Here is a 14007-nt window from a genome sequence, read left to right on the forward strand (position 1 = left end):
TGTGAGCAGCGTAACCTCGCGGAGTGATAGTAGGACTCGCCCGAAGTAGCTTCTTCGACACTGAACTGTGAATACTCGATCGTAATATTTTTTGGCAAGAACGCCTGAATGAGCTCAATGATAGCCCACGTTTCTGCAGGGACTGCGGGCCCCGTAATTCGACGTAGAGTGAAGGAGTGTCGCGTACTCGCGGCAGCCAGAAGCCAGGCGGGCACTGCCGCGTTGTTTGTGCAGTTCGACAGTCCAACCTTGCGGACGTGGCTGAATGTACCAGAGCAGATACTGCTTGCGGCATCAACTGTCGTGGGGGGACTGCCCGACCATGTGACATTGTTCAGACTGACAGCCTCTGAGCAGGTAACGTCTGCCAGTATGCGGAGCAGAATCCGGAACGATAGGAAATGGCAGCCGGACAGTATCAGGGAGGTGGTGTTCCGCAGTGAGCTCTTCAGAGCTGCACTATGCGACACGGGTCCGGAGGGATTGAGAGTGCGGTGCCAGACGGTGCGGCACGCTGGCAAGAGGCGAACGAGTACCATCCAGAGTGGAAACTCAGGGAGGCTACTGACATCACATATCAATGTAGTGATGTGCGCTGCAAGCCATGCTGACAACAGAGACTGTACTATGCCATAGAGCGTGCGACACTCTTGCTCGCTGTTCAGCTTGAGGACGGCGAAGAGATGAGGGCGAAATTGTCGGCACCAGGCTTCAGAGACTAAGGAGAGCGCTGATGCCCCAGCCTTATCGTTAGAAATATCCAGGCAGCCCTGAATGTACTCGTGCAGTTCAGGAGGAAGCTGCTCCCAGCAGCGGACGAACGCGGAGAACGATCGGTGTTCTCCACCTGAAGGAACAGCATGAGCGGGACGGCCTAAACTCGCAAGCTGGCGACTCACGACGCGCGTCGGACTGAGGCATATTGCGCGCACGCCTTGTCTGCCAATCCATGAATGGAGGTTGCCGTCGACTCTACGTTGAGCGCTGGACGTGGCCGCTAACGGCAGCCAGATTTGGGAAGGGCGCATCAAGAGCCTAATCTAATCTAATCTAATTTAATAGACGCCAAGCGGTGCGGAATGCCCTGATCGGGGTGCGGAATCCGGAACTCGGAAGCCGGAACGTCTGGCACGTCGAAGGCCACGACTTTCTGGCGTAATTTATTTACACCCTCCGGCTTGTATACTCCCTTCACCCTCAGAGTCTGGCCTGCTATTCGATATGCTTGGTATGTTCATAGCCTGTATCAAGCTAGCGACATTATTGGAAGAGATGTTTGTCTAGGTTATCTCCGGTTCCCCGATAGGGCCATCGTTAGAGATGGGACAGCACAACACGACGGTCAAACGATGTTTTTGCGCACTTGGCGTCTGCCTCTCCAGTTCCCATCTCAGACGCCTAAGTCTTCCTCTTTCCTGCACGAAAACCGCTCAATGAAGTGTTAAATGGCCCATGCAGATGACAGTACTGTACGATGCTGGAGTGTTCTCGACGCTCTGCGGCTGGTTATGTAAAGTGCTAACTATTATGTGATCTGCTCTCTTGGTCGCTCTCTCCTTCAAACAGTCTTGTTACGAAGCGAGCTTTCTCGCTTCATATGTACTGTAACTCACGCATTCCGAAAGTCATGTAGGATATGCCGTTACACCTTCATCTACGTGGGTTGCATCTATCGAGGCTGGATTTGGCGGGCAGAAGAGCTTGAAAGTGCAAAATACTGGCGCGCGCTCAGTGGGTTCGGAAAACCAGAATGCTAGCAGTAGTTCGTACACATGTTTCTGGTGTTACTTACTTCTATTTTCCAGCATCGTTCGCAACCCATGCATTTTGAGCCAAAGATATCTCCGTAGCTATTAATTATGCAATATCGAATAGCAGTTAATTGCCACTTGTCGCACTACCGTCGTGAAGCTGATCTCTAAGCCATGGGCAGGCGGCAGGGGCAGGCGGGGGATTCACGATAAATCAACAATAAATTCCAAAGATAATACATCATGCTATCTTGTAGTTGCGAATTTCCTAATGTACTCAGGCCAATACAATATTCGTTAGAAAGCTGAAACTATGGAGAAATAGTAAAGTAGGGCTGGGCGGTGACGTCATGTCGGCGCGGCTGATGCGTACATCGGGGCAACACCTCAGGCCTCAGGCTGTACGACTCGGAGAAAGCTGCAATCACAGCCAAGCCACGAAGACAGCCTCCACGAGAACGGCCACCAGAAGAACATCAATCGCGGAGAGAGTGAAGCTGTCTCTTGTTTTGTTTTATTCACACTTGCTGGCTGTACTCCGCTGGATCCCATCGACCCCATTTGGAACAGTTTCCCATGCTTGATAGCACGCCTATCATAGGGCGTCGACGCACGTCGCTTTCATGCTCAGCGCTCAGCACTCAACGGCCAACATAACCTCCATGCAGAATCTCCTGCCTTGTGCCGCTACTCCCGTAACATATTTACTGGGTGAAATTTCGTCCCACCAGATCGCCTGGCTGGTTCGCTGATACCAGTGTTCCCCCAGACGATGAGATCCAATTCGATCGTTCTTGGGAGCGACTTCCACCCGAAATGCACGACTATATCTGGAGCTTCGTGGAGAGTTCGAACAACAAAGCTGAGGTCTCAAGGCTTTCTCTAGTCTCGCGAGCCCACTCCCGACGATTTCGCCCTCGTCTCTTCGCCAGCCCTGTGCTCAGGAGCGAGGAAGATTGCCATACGCTCTACAGCATAGTGCGATCCCCGCTGTCGGCCTGGCTTGCAGAGCACGTCACCACGTTGAGGTTTCATAGTACTTGCTTTCCCAATCCTCCATTCTGGATGACACTCGTTCGCTTCTTGCCTGCGTGCTGGACTATCGATAAGCTCAACCACGACCCCCTCATTCCTCCCGGGCGTATTTCGCGGACTGCAGCTTTGAAGAGCTCTCTGAAGAATATCACCTGTCTGAAGTTACTCCATTGCGACTTCCCTTCATTCCGAATTCTTCTTCGCGTGTTGGGGGATATCATCCACCTAGAATCTATTGATTTCAAGCACGTCACATGGAAGGCTGACCCCCTCTTGATAATTGATACCGTAAACAATGTCACCAACGGTGCCTTCAGCCATGTCAACTCAATTCAAATGCGGAGCTGTACAGACAATGTGGCAGTGCCCGCCTGGATCTTCGCTGCTATTAGCACGCATCACTCGTTCAGCAGACGTCAAGCTGCGCCGATAGCTCCTGGAGAAACATTGTCCCTCATCAAATTTATGCAGAATTTCTTAGGCGATGACATGATCGAGAATTCGACATTCGACGCCAAAGATACTGATGCAGGTGATTCATTCATCGGTCTGCTAGTTCATCATGCTCATAAGATACTGTTGAGATGTTTACACATTCGTTGGTTACCTATCCGGGTCGAAGGCGGTCGAAGGCTCGGACACAGTGACTAGGATGCGCGTACGTTTGTGGGTTCAGCTCGCAAGATCAACGTCTCCTGGCGGCGATGATGAGTCTTGGTCTATTCATCACATCTTCATCACGGACTCGCAAACCACTGACAACTATAATGGCAACGGATTGTACACCGACTATCTCGACTCTCGCAATTGGTCCATACTCCCTTCCCTTCTGACCGCGCTTCCACGACTTCAGCCACTCGAAATCCTTTGCCAGGGAGATCGCTCAGAAACCAACTTTCGCGCCCTATATGACAAGATCGGGGCCGCGAATAGTAATCAGCGCATCGCGATGGAATACATGCCTCTTCAGCCTCCTCGGCCTCGGCCTCCTTGGGAGGCGCTTCCTCCGCTTGAGCTTCCTCGGCCTCAGCCTCCTTGGGAGGCACTTCCTCGGCCTCAACCTCTTCGGCTTTCTTGGCCTAAGCCTTCTCGCCCAAGTGAAGTGTACGCGTCGTGTATGCGCACACTTAGGCAAGGCCGCGCACTGTGGCATCCGGAGCCGCATACCTCAGGCGAGGTGCAAATTGCCGACGTGGGACACATCGTCGACGGCGCGTTCATCCGGCTATTCAACGTGGCTGACAGCGAAGAATTGAACATATTCGTAACTCCTGGTAGATCGCTGCCCAACCCGGAGGTGCTGCCGAGCGATGTCATGCAGTCGCGCGATGTACGCGATGGGTTCCTATTTCGAGGATCGTACCGCAGTGATGGTGTGCAAGAAATTGGGGAGAGTTTTCATACCGAGGCGTAAGTACAGCCATGACGGTGAAAGAGCTTTCATCTCACATACTCGCAGAAATCGCCTGGGAGGCGCAGGCGGTGGAGGCTTGGAAGCTCGTTTTACCTGCAGGCGGGATGAAGGGGCTGTCCTGGTCCTGAATTCTGAGGCAAGAAAGGATGGCATCCTCGACAGCTACCGCATTCGCCGATACATCTACGACTGTCATGAAACATGGCTTCACTATATCAGCAACCATAAGGACGGCCCGCGTCTAGTCATTCAACCAGAGAGCATCGCCTTCGTTCAGAGCTGGGTTAAGACGTCGCCGGATTGGAAAGCGATGACGTTCTTCAATTCAGAAACAGAGTCCTGGCCTCTCTCGAGAACTGGGACTTCGTATCCTTCGTCAAGTCAGACGGAGCTCAAGGACCAGTGTATTTTCCTCAGCTGTTACATGGTGAAACGGAGGCTGAGCAACACCCCGTGGGTACGGGCGGCAGCGGGATACCACCAGCTTCAGGACGACCGTGATAGGAGAGGCGACGGCGGGGGAGAAGGAGTGTCTACGATGGATGTCTCTGATGAGGATGAGTTCATGGACGGGATCAAGAGCGTAAGCTCAGTTTGGGTGTTCGCAAACTTATGCTCAAAACTAATCTTATGAACGTAACAGAATGCCCAAGGGCCCCTCAATGACTTACTTGAGTATATTTTCGAGGAAAGCAGTTCTATCGCTTGCGTAGAAGCCTTCTCTGACCTTTCGTGTTAGGTCTCTGATGCGGAAGTGGCTATTGGGTCGGACGAAGATGTTGAAAGTATCCTTTCGGTGAGTAGCCGCTCCGTTCATATACCCTTTCAATTTGATATTGATGGCGTCGCTGTAGGGCCAGCCCTGGCCGGAAGATATGGCGTCATACTTGCGGCAGACGCGTCCTACAATTGAGATCATCGATGGCAGTAAGTTACACAAATCATTGCATCGCTGAAACGAGTTCATTGTATCTTATCTCCCACAGTGGGGATGATTTCGCTTCCAGAGAAGATTCAGCGGGAGCGAGAACGTCAATACAGCAACCATGACTCTTCAGAGTCAGGCAAGGCAGAGTACCCGAGCATCAGCACCAAAGAAGCCGGAGCGCTAGCCGATGGACGAATTTTGTTTGGGCCCTCTCAGATTGCAGCTCGCACCCTGGACTGGAAACATTTGAAGCTGCAGCATAAAGAAGCGGAGAATGGCGCCATAACGTGCGTCTCGATGTGCCCGAGTGGCAAACTATTCGCGGCAGCCTGGGATGACAGCATCGCCATCACGGTCTGGAGGCTTCAGGACGGTCTCACCGTCCAACATCTCGGAACCGAAGGACACGCAGACACGATCTGGTCAATTGCTTTCTCCCCCGATAGCAAGCACATTGTCTCGGGATCCGCTGACGCGCTTGCTCTTGTTTGGGACGTCGGGACCGGAGTCATCATACATCGTTTGGCGGGTCATACACAGGACGTCATGGCAGTTGCGTACTCCCTTGATGGTGTTTTGATCGCCACCGGCTCCTCGGACCACTCCCTCAAGATCTGGGATGCTCTCAGCGGAACGCTGCTTCACTCCCTGAACGACCTCGGGTCGGACGTTAAGCGAGTCGTCTTCTCCCTTGACGGCTCTCATCTTGCCGCTTGTTCAGACGTCTCTGTGACGGTCTGGGACCCACGTGAAGGTGCCCGCATTGCCACCTTACCTGGACACAACAGCGCAATCGGGTGCATGGCATTCTCGCCCGACGGCGACCGTATCGTGACGGGGTCCGAGGACAGTAGCGCGCGTGTGTGGAGTGCGACCAGTGGCGAGGTGCTGGCGGAGCTACACGAGCACACGAGCTCGGTCAGGTCGGCGGCATTCTCGCCCGATGGAAGCGAGGTTGCGACGGCATCACAGGACGGTACCGTCGTCACGTGCGACTCGTGGACGGGCGAGCGACGTTTCATGTTGGGAAACGACGTCGACACCGCCGTCGAGGCTATAGCGTACTCGCCCAAGAACGACCCTATCGCTTCCGGAGCGGCGGATGGGCGCGTGCGCGTGTGGAACGCGAAGTCTGGAACATTCTTTGCGGAGTTCCAGGGGCACGAAGGGGAGGTGAAGAATATAATATTTACCCCTAACGGTCTGGATCTTCTGTCCCATGCAGATGACGGTACCGTACGATGCTGGAGTATTCTCGATGCTTTGCGGCTGGCTTTGTGAAGTGTTGACTGTTATGCGATCTTGGCCGCTCCCTCCTTCAAACAGTCTCAGTACGGGGCTAGTTTATCTCTGCTTATGTACCTCGTGTATTCTGGGCTCGTGTGAATCCGCCGCAATCCGCGGTTCGAGGGTGTTGTGGTTACAGTGCTTTGAAGTCGTCTACTTTTTAGTCCTATATACCTATCCCAACACGGTGGTTAACTCCGGCGGCCCTTTCGTCATAAGTCCAAGCACGGGAGCTTAGCTGAGTCCGTTTGTGTCGGTGGCGCAAGTTTTGTCGCAGCGCATCAAGGACAGCAACACCCATCGCCGGCGCCACTAGATCGATATCCTGCTGCACAGGACGCGACAATGCGCATGTGGTCGCATCGCGCGGGCCAAGGGTATATGGAACCCGCATCCGGCCGGCGCAGCCGCCAAAAATACTTTGATGCGAGTGTTCGGACCTCGAGGACAGCCAGTAGCTTCTTCTTTTTCTCCTTTTTTTCGGATACGCAGAAGCGTGTATAGACCATAGCGTTGCACACGTTAGCATCGTAACCTCTAAAGTATCGCAAAATAATCGGGTGCTCTATGATACGATGAGCGTAACCTTCGATAAGTCTTAAAAAACGGATGAAAACTCAGCTCGAGGGCATCGAAGAGACGAGGGCAAAACTGTCGGCACCAAGCATGCGAGACTAGGGATAGCTTTCAGGGAGACTCTGTTGTCGGAGTCTGACATGAAGATATATGTGCATTCTTCCATTTGCGGAAGGAGCTTCTCCCAAGACTCGGAGCCGATGAACGTCCTGGAGAATGGCCGAGGATTACCTACAGCCCGGAAAAATAGTATGGGTAGCATACTGCTATATAATCTTCCTATATGACAATTTACACCACGTAATATATTGCCACTTGATGCGTAAATGTCTTTCGCGAATGGTTCATAGAGGTTATACTAGTCGAAACGAATCATCCTTTAGCGCTTGAACTAGTCAAACGCTGACCGGTGACGGCCAGTCTTGGGGGGGCGCATCAACGTCGCACGTGACGGCTTTGTGGCGTCCCGGCTCGCTCCGCACCCCGCCATCAGCGAACGCTTTCACGCTCAAACGACGACACCGCTGCAAATCCAAGTCGGCGTCCGGGCCAGGGGGCACATAACAAAAGATTTCTCGTTAGTGGAAGAACGGAACGCATTGTGCAGCGAGAAAGCATATACATCACTGAGTATGGGCCGCGAGAACGACTCCGAGTCAAGGTAACCTGCCGTGATCGCCCTGCAGGTGAGCCGAAGTTCCTTGTTTTGCCGTTCATGCGCATCTATATGTTAGATTTCTAAATGAATAATACCTAAATTTGTTAGCGGTGTACATCCCTCGCTCATTTAGTCGCAGGCTCGGCTGTTCTGGACCCTGCGGAACCGTCTTGTCTACGCGGAGGACCAAGGATTCGGACATGGGTATGCCCATAGGTACGTATGCTCTTCGGACTTGTTAGCATTAGCATTCTTTTTGGAAGTGTCACTTAAGCTGTGCCAGATCTTCGGCAGAAATCTCGGCAGTATTGCACACTCCATTTCCCCGGACCACCAGTCGCTGCTGCCCAACCCACATGTGGCCCTGCAACGGCCGCATGGCGTGGCTCCCATGACACCAGGGCTGTCGCGGTCGCCGTATACTCGGCCTTCAAGAACGCTTTGCAAAACGTTCAAGATAGATGTGGATATGGCGATGATGAGATACGCCGTGGTATATAGGTCAGAGGCGGCCTCGAGGAATGGTCGTCGTGGCCCTTCTCCACACGAGGTCTAGACATGCTGTCGTGGATGCTACTCCCCGCTTTCTTCGGCCTCGGGCCAAGTCTTCTCAGCGCGGCTGCCGTGCTCACGGCGCCGACGCCTGAGATCTCCACCCAGTCCTACACCTGGAAGAACGTCAGGATCGGTGGTGGCGGCGGATTCGTCCCCGGCATCGTTTTTAACCCTACCGAAAAGGGCTTGGCATATCTTCGTACGGACATCGGAGGTGTCTACAAGTTGAACTCGGACGACTCATGGACGCCCCTGGTCGACTTTGCCGACAACACGCACTGGGACTACTGGGGCTCTGACGCCCTTGCGACGGATCCAGTCGATACCCAGAGACTGTACATTGTGGGTATAACGCTATAATTCGCTTGTTCGGCTTTATCGACGCTTCTTCCGTAGGCTGCGGGCATGTACACAAACTCTTGGGACCCAAACAACGGCACTATCCTCGCCTCCACGGATCAAGGCAAGACCTTCACCGAGTCGTCTCTTCCCTTCAAAGTCGGAGGCAACATGCCCGGACGTGGCACCGGAGAGGTAGTCTTCATAACTCTGATATCGTTTGTGACGTCACTAACCGTACTTCAGAGGCTGGCAGTCGACCCCCACAGCAACAACATTCTGCTCTTCGGCGCCCGAAGCGGGCACGGTCTATGGAAGAGCACAGACTTTGGCGCAACCTGGACGCAAGTCACCAGCCTTCCGGACTCAGGTTCGTCGCTTCTTTCCCTCCACGTGCAAAAAGGCTCATAAACGCGCGCCGCAGGCACGTACGCACCGGACCCGACGGATAGCAGTGGCATCAACAGCGACCCGACTGGCGTTACGTTCGTCACCTTCGACTCGACATCCGGTGCTACCGGACAGGCTACACCCCGGATCTTCGTCGGTGTGGCCTCTGTCGGGTCTCCCAACATCTTTGTATCCGACGACGCTGGCCAGAGTTGTACGTCCACGCGTTTTCTACAAGGCGATGGATGCTGAAAGGGGCCAATCGTTAGGGAGCGCGATCCAGGGTACGAACTCTAGCTGGATGGCCCACAAGGGCGTCTTGTCCCCGAAGGAAGGAGCCCTGTACCTGTCTACCTCTGACGGTGTTGGTACGAGGACTTTACCGCCGCTGTCTGTAGCATTAGCTGACAAGTTATCGATACCATAGGGCCCAATGACGGTACCATCGTACGTTTGTCAATGTGTCACGAAATGTTCTGCCGCTGAATGGCTCGCAGGGTGCACTGTACAAATACGACATTGCTAGTGGCAACATCACGAATATCTCCCCTGTATCTGGCAGTATGTCTCTTAGTCACTATATAATCTCTTTCGGTAGCTACTGACGAAGAAATATTCTAGGTGACCTCACCTTCGGCTTTGGGTGTGTCATACCATTAACATAGCAGAACCCGACATCTGACTAGCATCTAGTGGACTTGCCGTTGATCTCCAAGAGTCGGGCACCGTCATGGTCGCCGCGCTCAACAGCTGGTGGCCCGACGGACAAGTCTGGCGCACGACAGACGGCGGCTCGACCTGGTCGCCGCTGTGGGAGTGGGAGGACTACCCGGTGCTGAACAAGTACTACGCGTACGACGACTCGCTCGCGCCGTGGATCGGGCCCGACTACACGAACCCGGCGATCATACAGCAGATCGGCTGGTGGATGGAAGCGCTCGCGATCGACCCCTTCGATTCCAACCACTGGCTGTACGGCACGGGCGAGACGGTCTATGGCGGGCACGACCTCCTTGACTGGGATACAGTACACAACGTCACGCTCAAGTCCCTCGCAGACGGGATTGAGGAGGACGCAGTGGAGGGCTTGATCTCGCCCCCCGCAGGCCCGCCTTTGTTGTCCGCTGTTGGCGATAACGGAGGTACGTTTATTGTATCTAGGACTTCGTCGCCATGCTCACCAAGAGTAACCCGTAGGCTTCGTACATCTCAATTTGGACACTGCACCTACGGCGGCTGCTCGATTCAGCCCCTTGTGGTCCACCAATGTAGACCTCGACTTTGCCGGGAATGTACCCGCTACCATGGTTCGCATTGGAAACAGCAACGGGCAAGTTTTTAACTTGCGTTTCTGGAGTGACTTCCACTGACAGACACTTTAGTGAATTCGCCCTGTCAACAGACGCCGGAAACACCTGGTCGCAGAATATCGGTACACTTCCACTTTTTAGAATCTGATCCATCTCGTGCTCAATTTGCTGCACAGGTGGCACCGATAATGTGAATAGCGGCAAGGTGGGGCCATCTCGGCGAGAGTCCAAGACAAATTCTCAAAAAACTGTTTTTAGATCGCCCTCAGCGCGAACGGCACCAACATCCTGTGGAGCAGTGGAAACGCAGGCGTGCTGGTCTCCCAGTCGGGCAGTACGTTCGTCTCCGTCACGTCCCTGCCGTCCGGCGCCGCCATCGCGGCAGACCGGAAGAACGACTCGGTCTTCTACGCCGCGGCGGGACCCGAGTTCTTCGTGTCGAAGGACGGCGGGTCGACGTTCGCCACGGCGCCCGGCACCCTCGCCGGCTCGACGTCGCCCGTCAAGGTCGTCGTCAACCCGAAAGCGTCCGGTGATGTCTGGGTCTCGACGGACAAGGGCCTCTTCCACAGCACGAACACCGGCGCGAGCTTCGCCGCCGTCTCCGGCGTCACACAGGTGCGCGGCCTTCTCTCACATTTTATTTTCTCCCCGGGGAAAGACGGAAGCTGACGGCGGCGGTACCCGTTGCAGGCATGGGCCATTGCGCTCGGCGCGCCCGAGAGCACGAACAGCTACCCGGCGGTCTTCGCCGCGGCGAGCCTCAGTGCGGGCAGCGGCGGAGGCGTCGGGTACTACCGCTCCGACAACGAGGGCGAGACGTGGGTGAAGATCAATGACGCCGCCCACGGCTTCGGCTCGGTCAGCAGCAACGTGCTGACCGCCGACCCACGTGTATACGGACGGTGCGTGTCTCTGCGTTTGCTTCGTAAACCAAGACGGGCTCACCGAGTTGTGTTGGTCATTCGTGTTACAGCGTCTATGTCGGGACGAACGGAAGGTGGGTCTGGCCTGGCCTGCACTTGGGAAGAATGTTGACGCTGACTCATTCCGTGTTCACAGGGGCATATTCTACGGCGACAAGTCATAAATGGGGTCGTGACGAGTAGGGATGCGGTTTGTAAGGTACACGAGGAGAATTCGGAATGTGGTAGTCTATACGCTCTATACAGTGAATTACGTTGTGCGGTAACCCAGGATCAGGATCAAGAAGAATCAAAGCGTGGGAGGAAGAACCAAAGCTTTGAGCTACCGCTGAGGAATGACGGCGTTCGCCGTTTGGTCTCTCACGCTCTTGACAAACCGGATGGCACTGGTCCCACCCGTGCCCCTCGCAATGTCTGCGTCCTGTCCGGCGCGCCTCGACGGGCCAACAATATAGAGGGTGACGATCCGCACATGCGCATCCCTGAACACTTTGAGGGCCGAGACCGCGGTGTTATACGCCTCCGTCAGCTTCGCATCACCTGACGTCTCAACGATGGCCCGCAGAGGACGGGGATTCGCCTGCAGGTGGCTGAGGAACGACCGGTGGTGCCGGGGCATGTACGACTTCATGCGCTCGAGGAACGACGCGGGGTGCTTCTCCGGCTGCTCGGCCGGCTCCGCGCGGCCGGTGAGTTGCGACGCGTGCGAGTACCTGTCGACGCCGAGGAAGATGTCGAGCGCGTGCACGAGCGAGCTCTGGCCTGCGCTGGGGCCAGACAGCTCGAGCGGCTCCTTGAGCTCCGGGTCGAGCTCCATGCCCTCGAACACCCACTTCGGCGCGTTCGCGTCCGAGTCGACGCCCCGGAACCACGGGCGGACCTCGTGGTAGAACACCTGCGGGTCGCAGCCCTCGCGCACGGCGAGCAGCAGCTTCGTCAGATCGCTGATCACGCCCGCGAGCGAGTGCAGGTACGAGGTGATGCGACGCACGGCGATCTCGTCGCCCACGAACGCTTCGTCCATCGTCGCGCGCATCAGGGTGAGCGCTTCTACGCCCCGGAGCTCGATCCGGGCAGACGCGAGGTAGAACTCTTCTTCGTCTCGTGTGCCGGTGAACAGCGTAAGGCAACGGAGATTGTCGAGCGATGGTGCGGGGGCAAGCGGTTCCGGACGCTTCGGGGCCCAGTTGTAGAGTACATCGTCGGAATAAGTGAGGACAGGTGGAAGTTGTAGGTGCTGGGAAACCTGCAAGAGAGGCACGGTGATGGGCGGTGGTATGCGAATGTTCGGGGTCGATGGCGGCAATGTCCGAATGTAAAAGTGCATGATCCATGCTAGGACATGATGAGCGCGCCGTAGGAGCAGCTCTGACGCTTTGAGGTCCACGGTTGGGAGCACGGGCATCTAGATACACGTTGAATGATATCGCTCGTAGCTTTGGCAATCGTTGCCACTCACCTGCCGAACGCGAGCACGCCATCGTTCCGAACGTGCCGTATTAGCTTCTGACAAATTAGGCTTTTCGCCAAGCTGCAGCTTGCCGTCTCGTGCGTCGTCAAGAAGCTCTTCCCATGGCTCCCAGGCGGGAGGCAGGCGGGTCAAAGGCGGCTGTGGAGGCATGAGCCCAGTACGCGTGTCAACGTCGAAGTCGTGAGCCGCTACTGTCGTAGTGTCAACGGTGCCGGCGGGTGGTCCGAAAGCAGCATCCGGTCGCGGCTGAGCGAGGAAATGCTCAGGGGGTAGAGCTTGCAAAATGAGATCGTGGAGGTCCGCCGACATTGTGAAGGATGACAGTAAATAGGAAGCCAAGGAGTCTGAGATCCGGAGGCGATGCTGTGCGCGAGACAGCAAGAAAAGCCGGTGTGCTGTTGTGGTATGGCGGAAAGGAGTGAAACAGGTTGCTGACAGAATAAATATTATATTCGCGAGCGGCCACAGGGACTTATCAGATCTCATCTCGCGACCATTTCGTCATCAGACGCACCGCGTTTAGCATAATAAGCGCCATGCTGCGACCTACTTCCATCGCGTCGGAATGGGTAGTCTCCAAAGGCCATTGCCCTCGCTCATGTCTAAGGCAGGTGTGTTATCTTATCTGAGCGAAATGCTCTTCAGCCATTCGGGGTCTGTTGGAGTACATGGTCTGGAGGCGGGAACTTCAACGAGATGCTGGCGCATCGTACGACGAACTGCGATGGCGGATCTTGCAACAGCGTACCATCTCCAAAGAATGAAGAACATGTGCCGCATGACGGAAGGGGCATTGAAAGCACCGCGCCCACTACAGTCTGCATGACCACTTGGATCATTTGTCGCTGAGGTCGCTGTGCCTTGGGTGCCTCCCCGCCGAATACGGTGGATATTAGACTTTAAGCTGGCGTTGTTTACTGCTCCGGCCGACACTGCGTCATCGTGGATGATGGCCTTGGCATGCGCAGGTGATGTATAGGCCTGGAATGGTCAATGCACATGTCGCGGGCAGCCTACAAATTGAGCTTACTGTACTGCTAGTGATCATATGCACCACTTAGCAAACATGACCCTGGAAATGACTGCCCAGTGCGCATCCATCACACGTAAAAAAGGTATTCCCAATTGCTTCGGCCATAGATTCTTGGTCTACGCGTCTGATGACGGGAACATGAGCCGAGAGACATACATCACGTGAAATGTGACTTACGAGCTAACTTTACCATCTGAAGCTCTGAAGCATAAGACATGGGCGGCGTAGGTCGATTTTGCATTATCGCGATTGGAAAATCTCATACGCGGACGGAGGTGTACGCGAACTGAGACACGAATATGCGCTTAGAGCATAGTTTCAAGGGCCCAGGACA

General features: G+C 55.0%; 4 protein-coding genes across 4 annotated transcripts; 3 read left to right on the top strand and 1 right to left on the bottom strand.

Annotated features, from left to right (window-relative positions):
- Positions 1 to 35: 35 nt before the first annotated feature.
- On the bottom strand, positions 36 to 857 carry PHACADRAFT_78440 (uncharacterized protein; the record flags this gene model as incomplete). The annotated part of the gene is made up of 1 exon (XM_007393896.1): positions 36 to 857. A coding segment is annotated over one exon (822 nt), but the record flags the coding sequence as incomplete, so codon positions are not given.
- A 1677-nt stretch (positions 858 to 2534) lies between these two features.
- Positions 2535 to 3693, top strand: PHACADRAFT_72971 (uncharacterized protein; the record flags this gene model as incomplete). Its single annotated transcript, XM_007393897.1, has 2 exons — positions 2535 to 3333; positions 3371 to 3693. Coding segments are annotated over 2 exons (1122 nt in total), but the record flags the coding sequence as incomplete, so codon positions are not given.
- A 233-nt stretch (positions 3694 to 3926) lies between these two features.
- On the top strand, positions 3927 to 6576 carry PHACADRAFT_253137 (uncharacterized protein). The gene is given in 10 exon segments (XM_007393898.1): positions 3927 to 4034; positions 4072 to 4196; positions 4246 to 4528; positions 4553 to 4783; positions 4841 to 4881; positions 4922 to 4925; positions 4937 to 4993; positions 5040 to 5042; positions 5055 to 5127; positions 5187 to 6576. 1 exon segment carries the CDS (start codon positions 5675 to 5677, stop codon positions 6407 to 6409), a length of 735 nt encoding a protein of 244 aa, XP_007393960.1. The 5' UTR covers positions 3927 to 4034; positions 4072 to 4196; positions 4246 to 4528; positions 4553 to 4783; positions 4841 to 4881; positions 4922 to 4925; positions 4937 to 4993; positions 5040 to 5042; positions 5055 to 5127; positions 5187 to 5674; the 3' UTR covers positions 6410 to 6576.
- A 1540-nt stretch (positions 6577 to 8116) lies between these two features.
- On the top strand, positions 8117 to 13797 carry PHACADRAFT_253139 (glycoside hydrolase family 74 protein; the record flags this gene model as incomplete). The annotated part of the gene is made up of 19 exons (XM_007393899.1): positions 8117 to 8546; positions 8601 to 8738; positions 8790 to 8913; positions 8968 to 9147; positions 9203 to 9301; positions 9361 to 9380; positions 9431 to 9494; positions 9555 to 9576; positions 9627 to 10075; positions 10131 to 10263; positions 10316 to 10365; positions 10420 to 10448; positions 10502 to 10861; positions 10937 to 11148; positions 11220 to 11243; positions 11306 to 12574; positions 12629 to 13071; positions 13155 to 13621; positions 13671 to 13797. Coding segments are annotated over exons 1-10 (1510 nt in total), but the record flags the coding sequence as incomplete, so codon positions are not given.
- Positions 13798 to 14007: the final 210 nt, after the last annotated feature.

Source organism: Phanerochaete carnosa (assembly GCF_000300595.1).
Source record: "Phanerochaete carnosa HHB-10118-sp unplaced genomic scaffold PHACAscaffold_3, whole genome shotgun sequence".
Taxonomy (NCBI): Eukaryota; Fungi; Basidiomycota; class Agaricomycetes; order Polyporales; family Phanerochaetaceae; genus Phanerochaete; species Phanerochaete carnosa.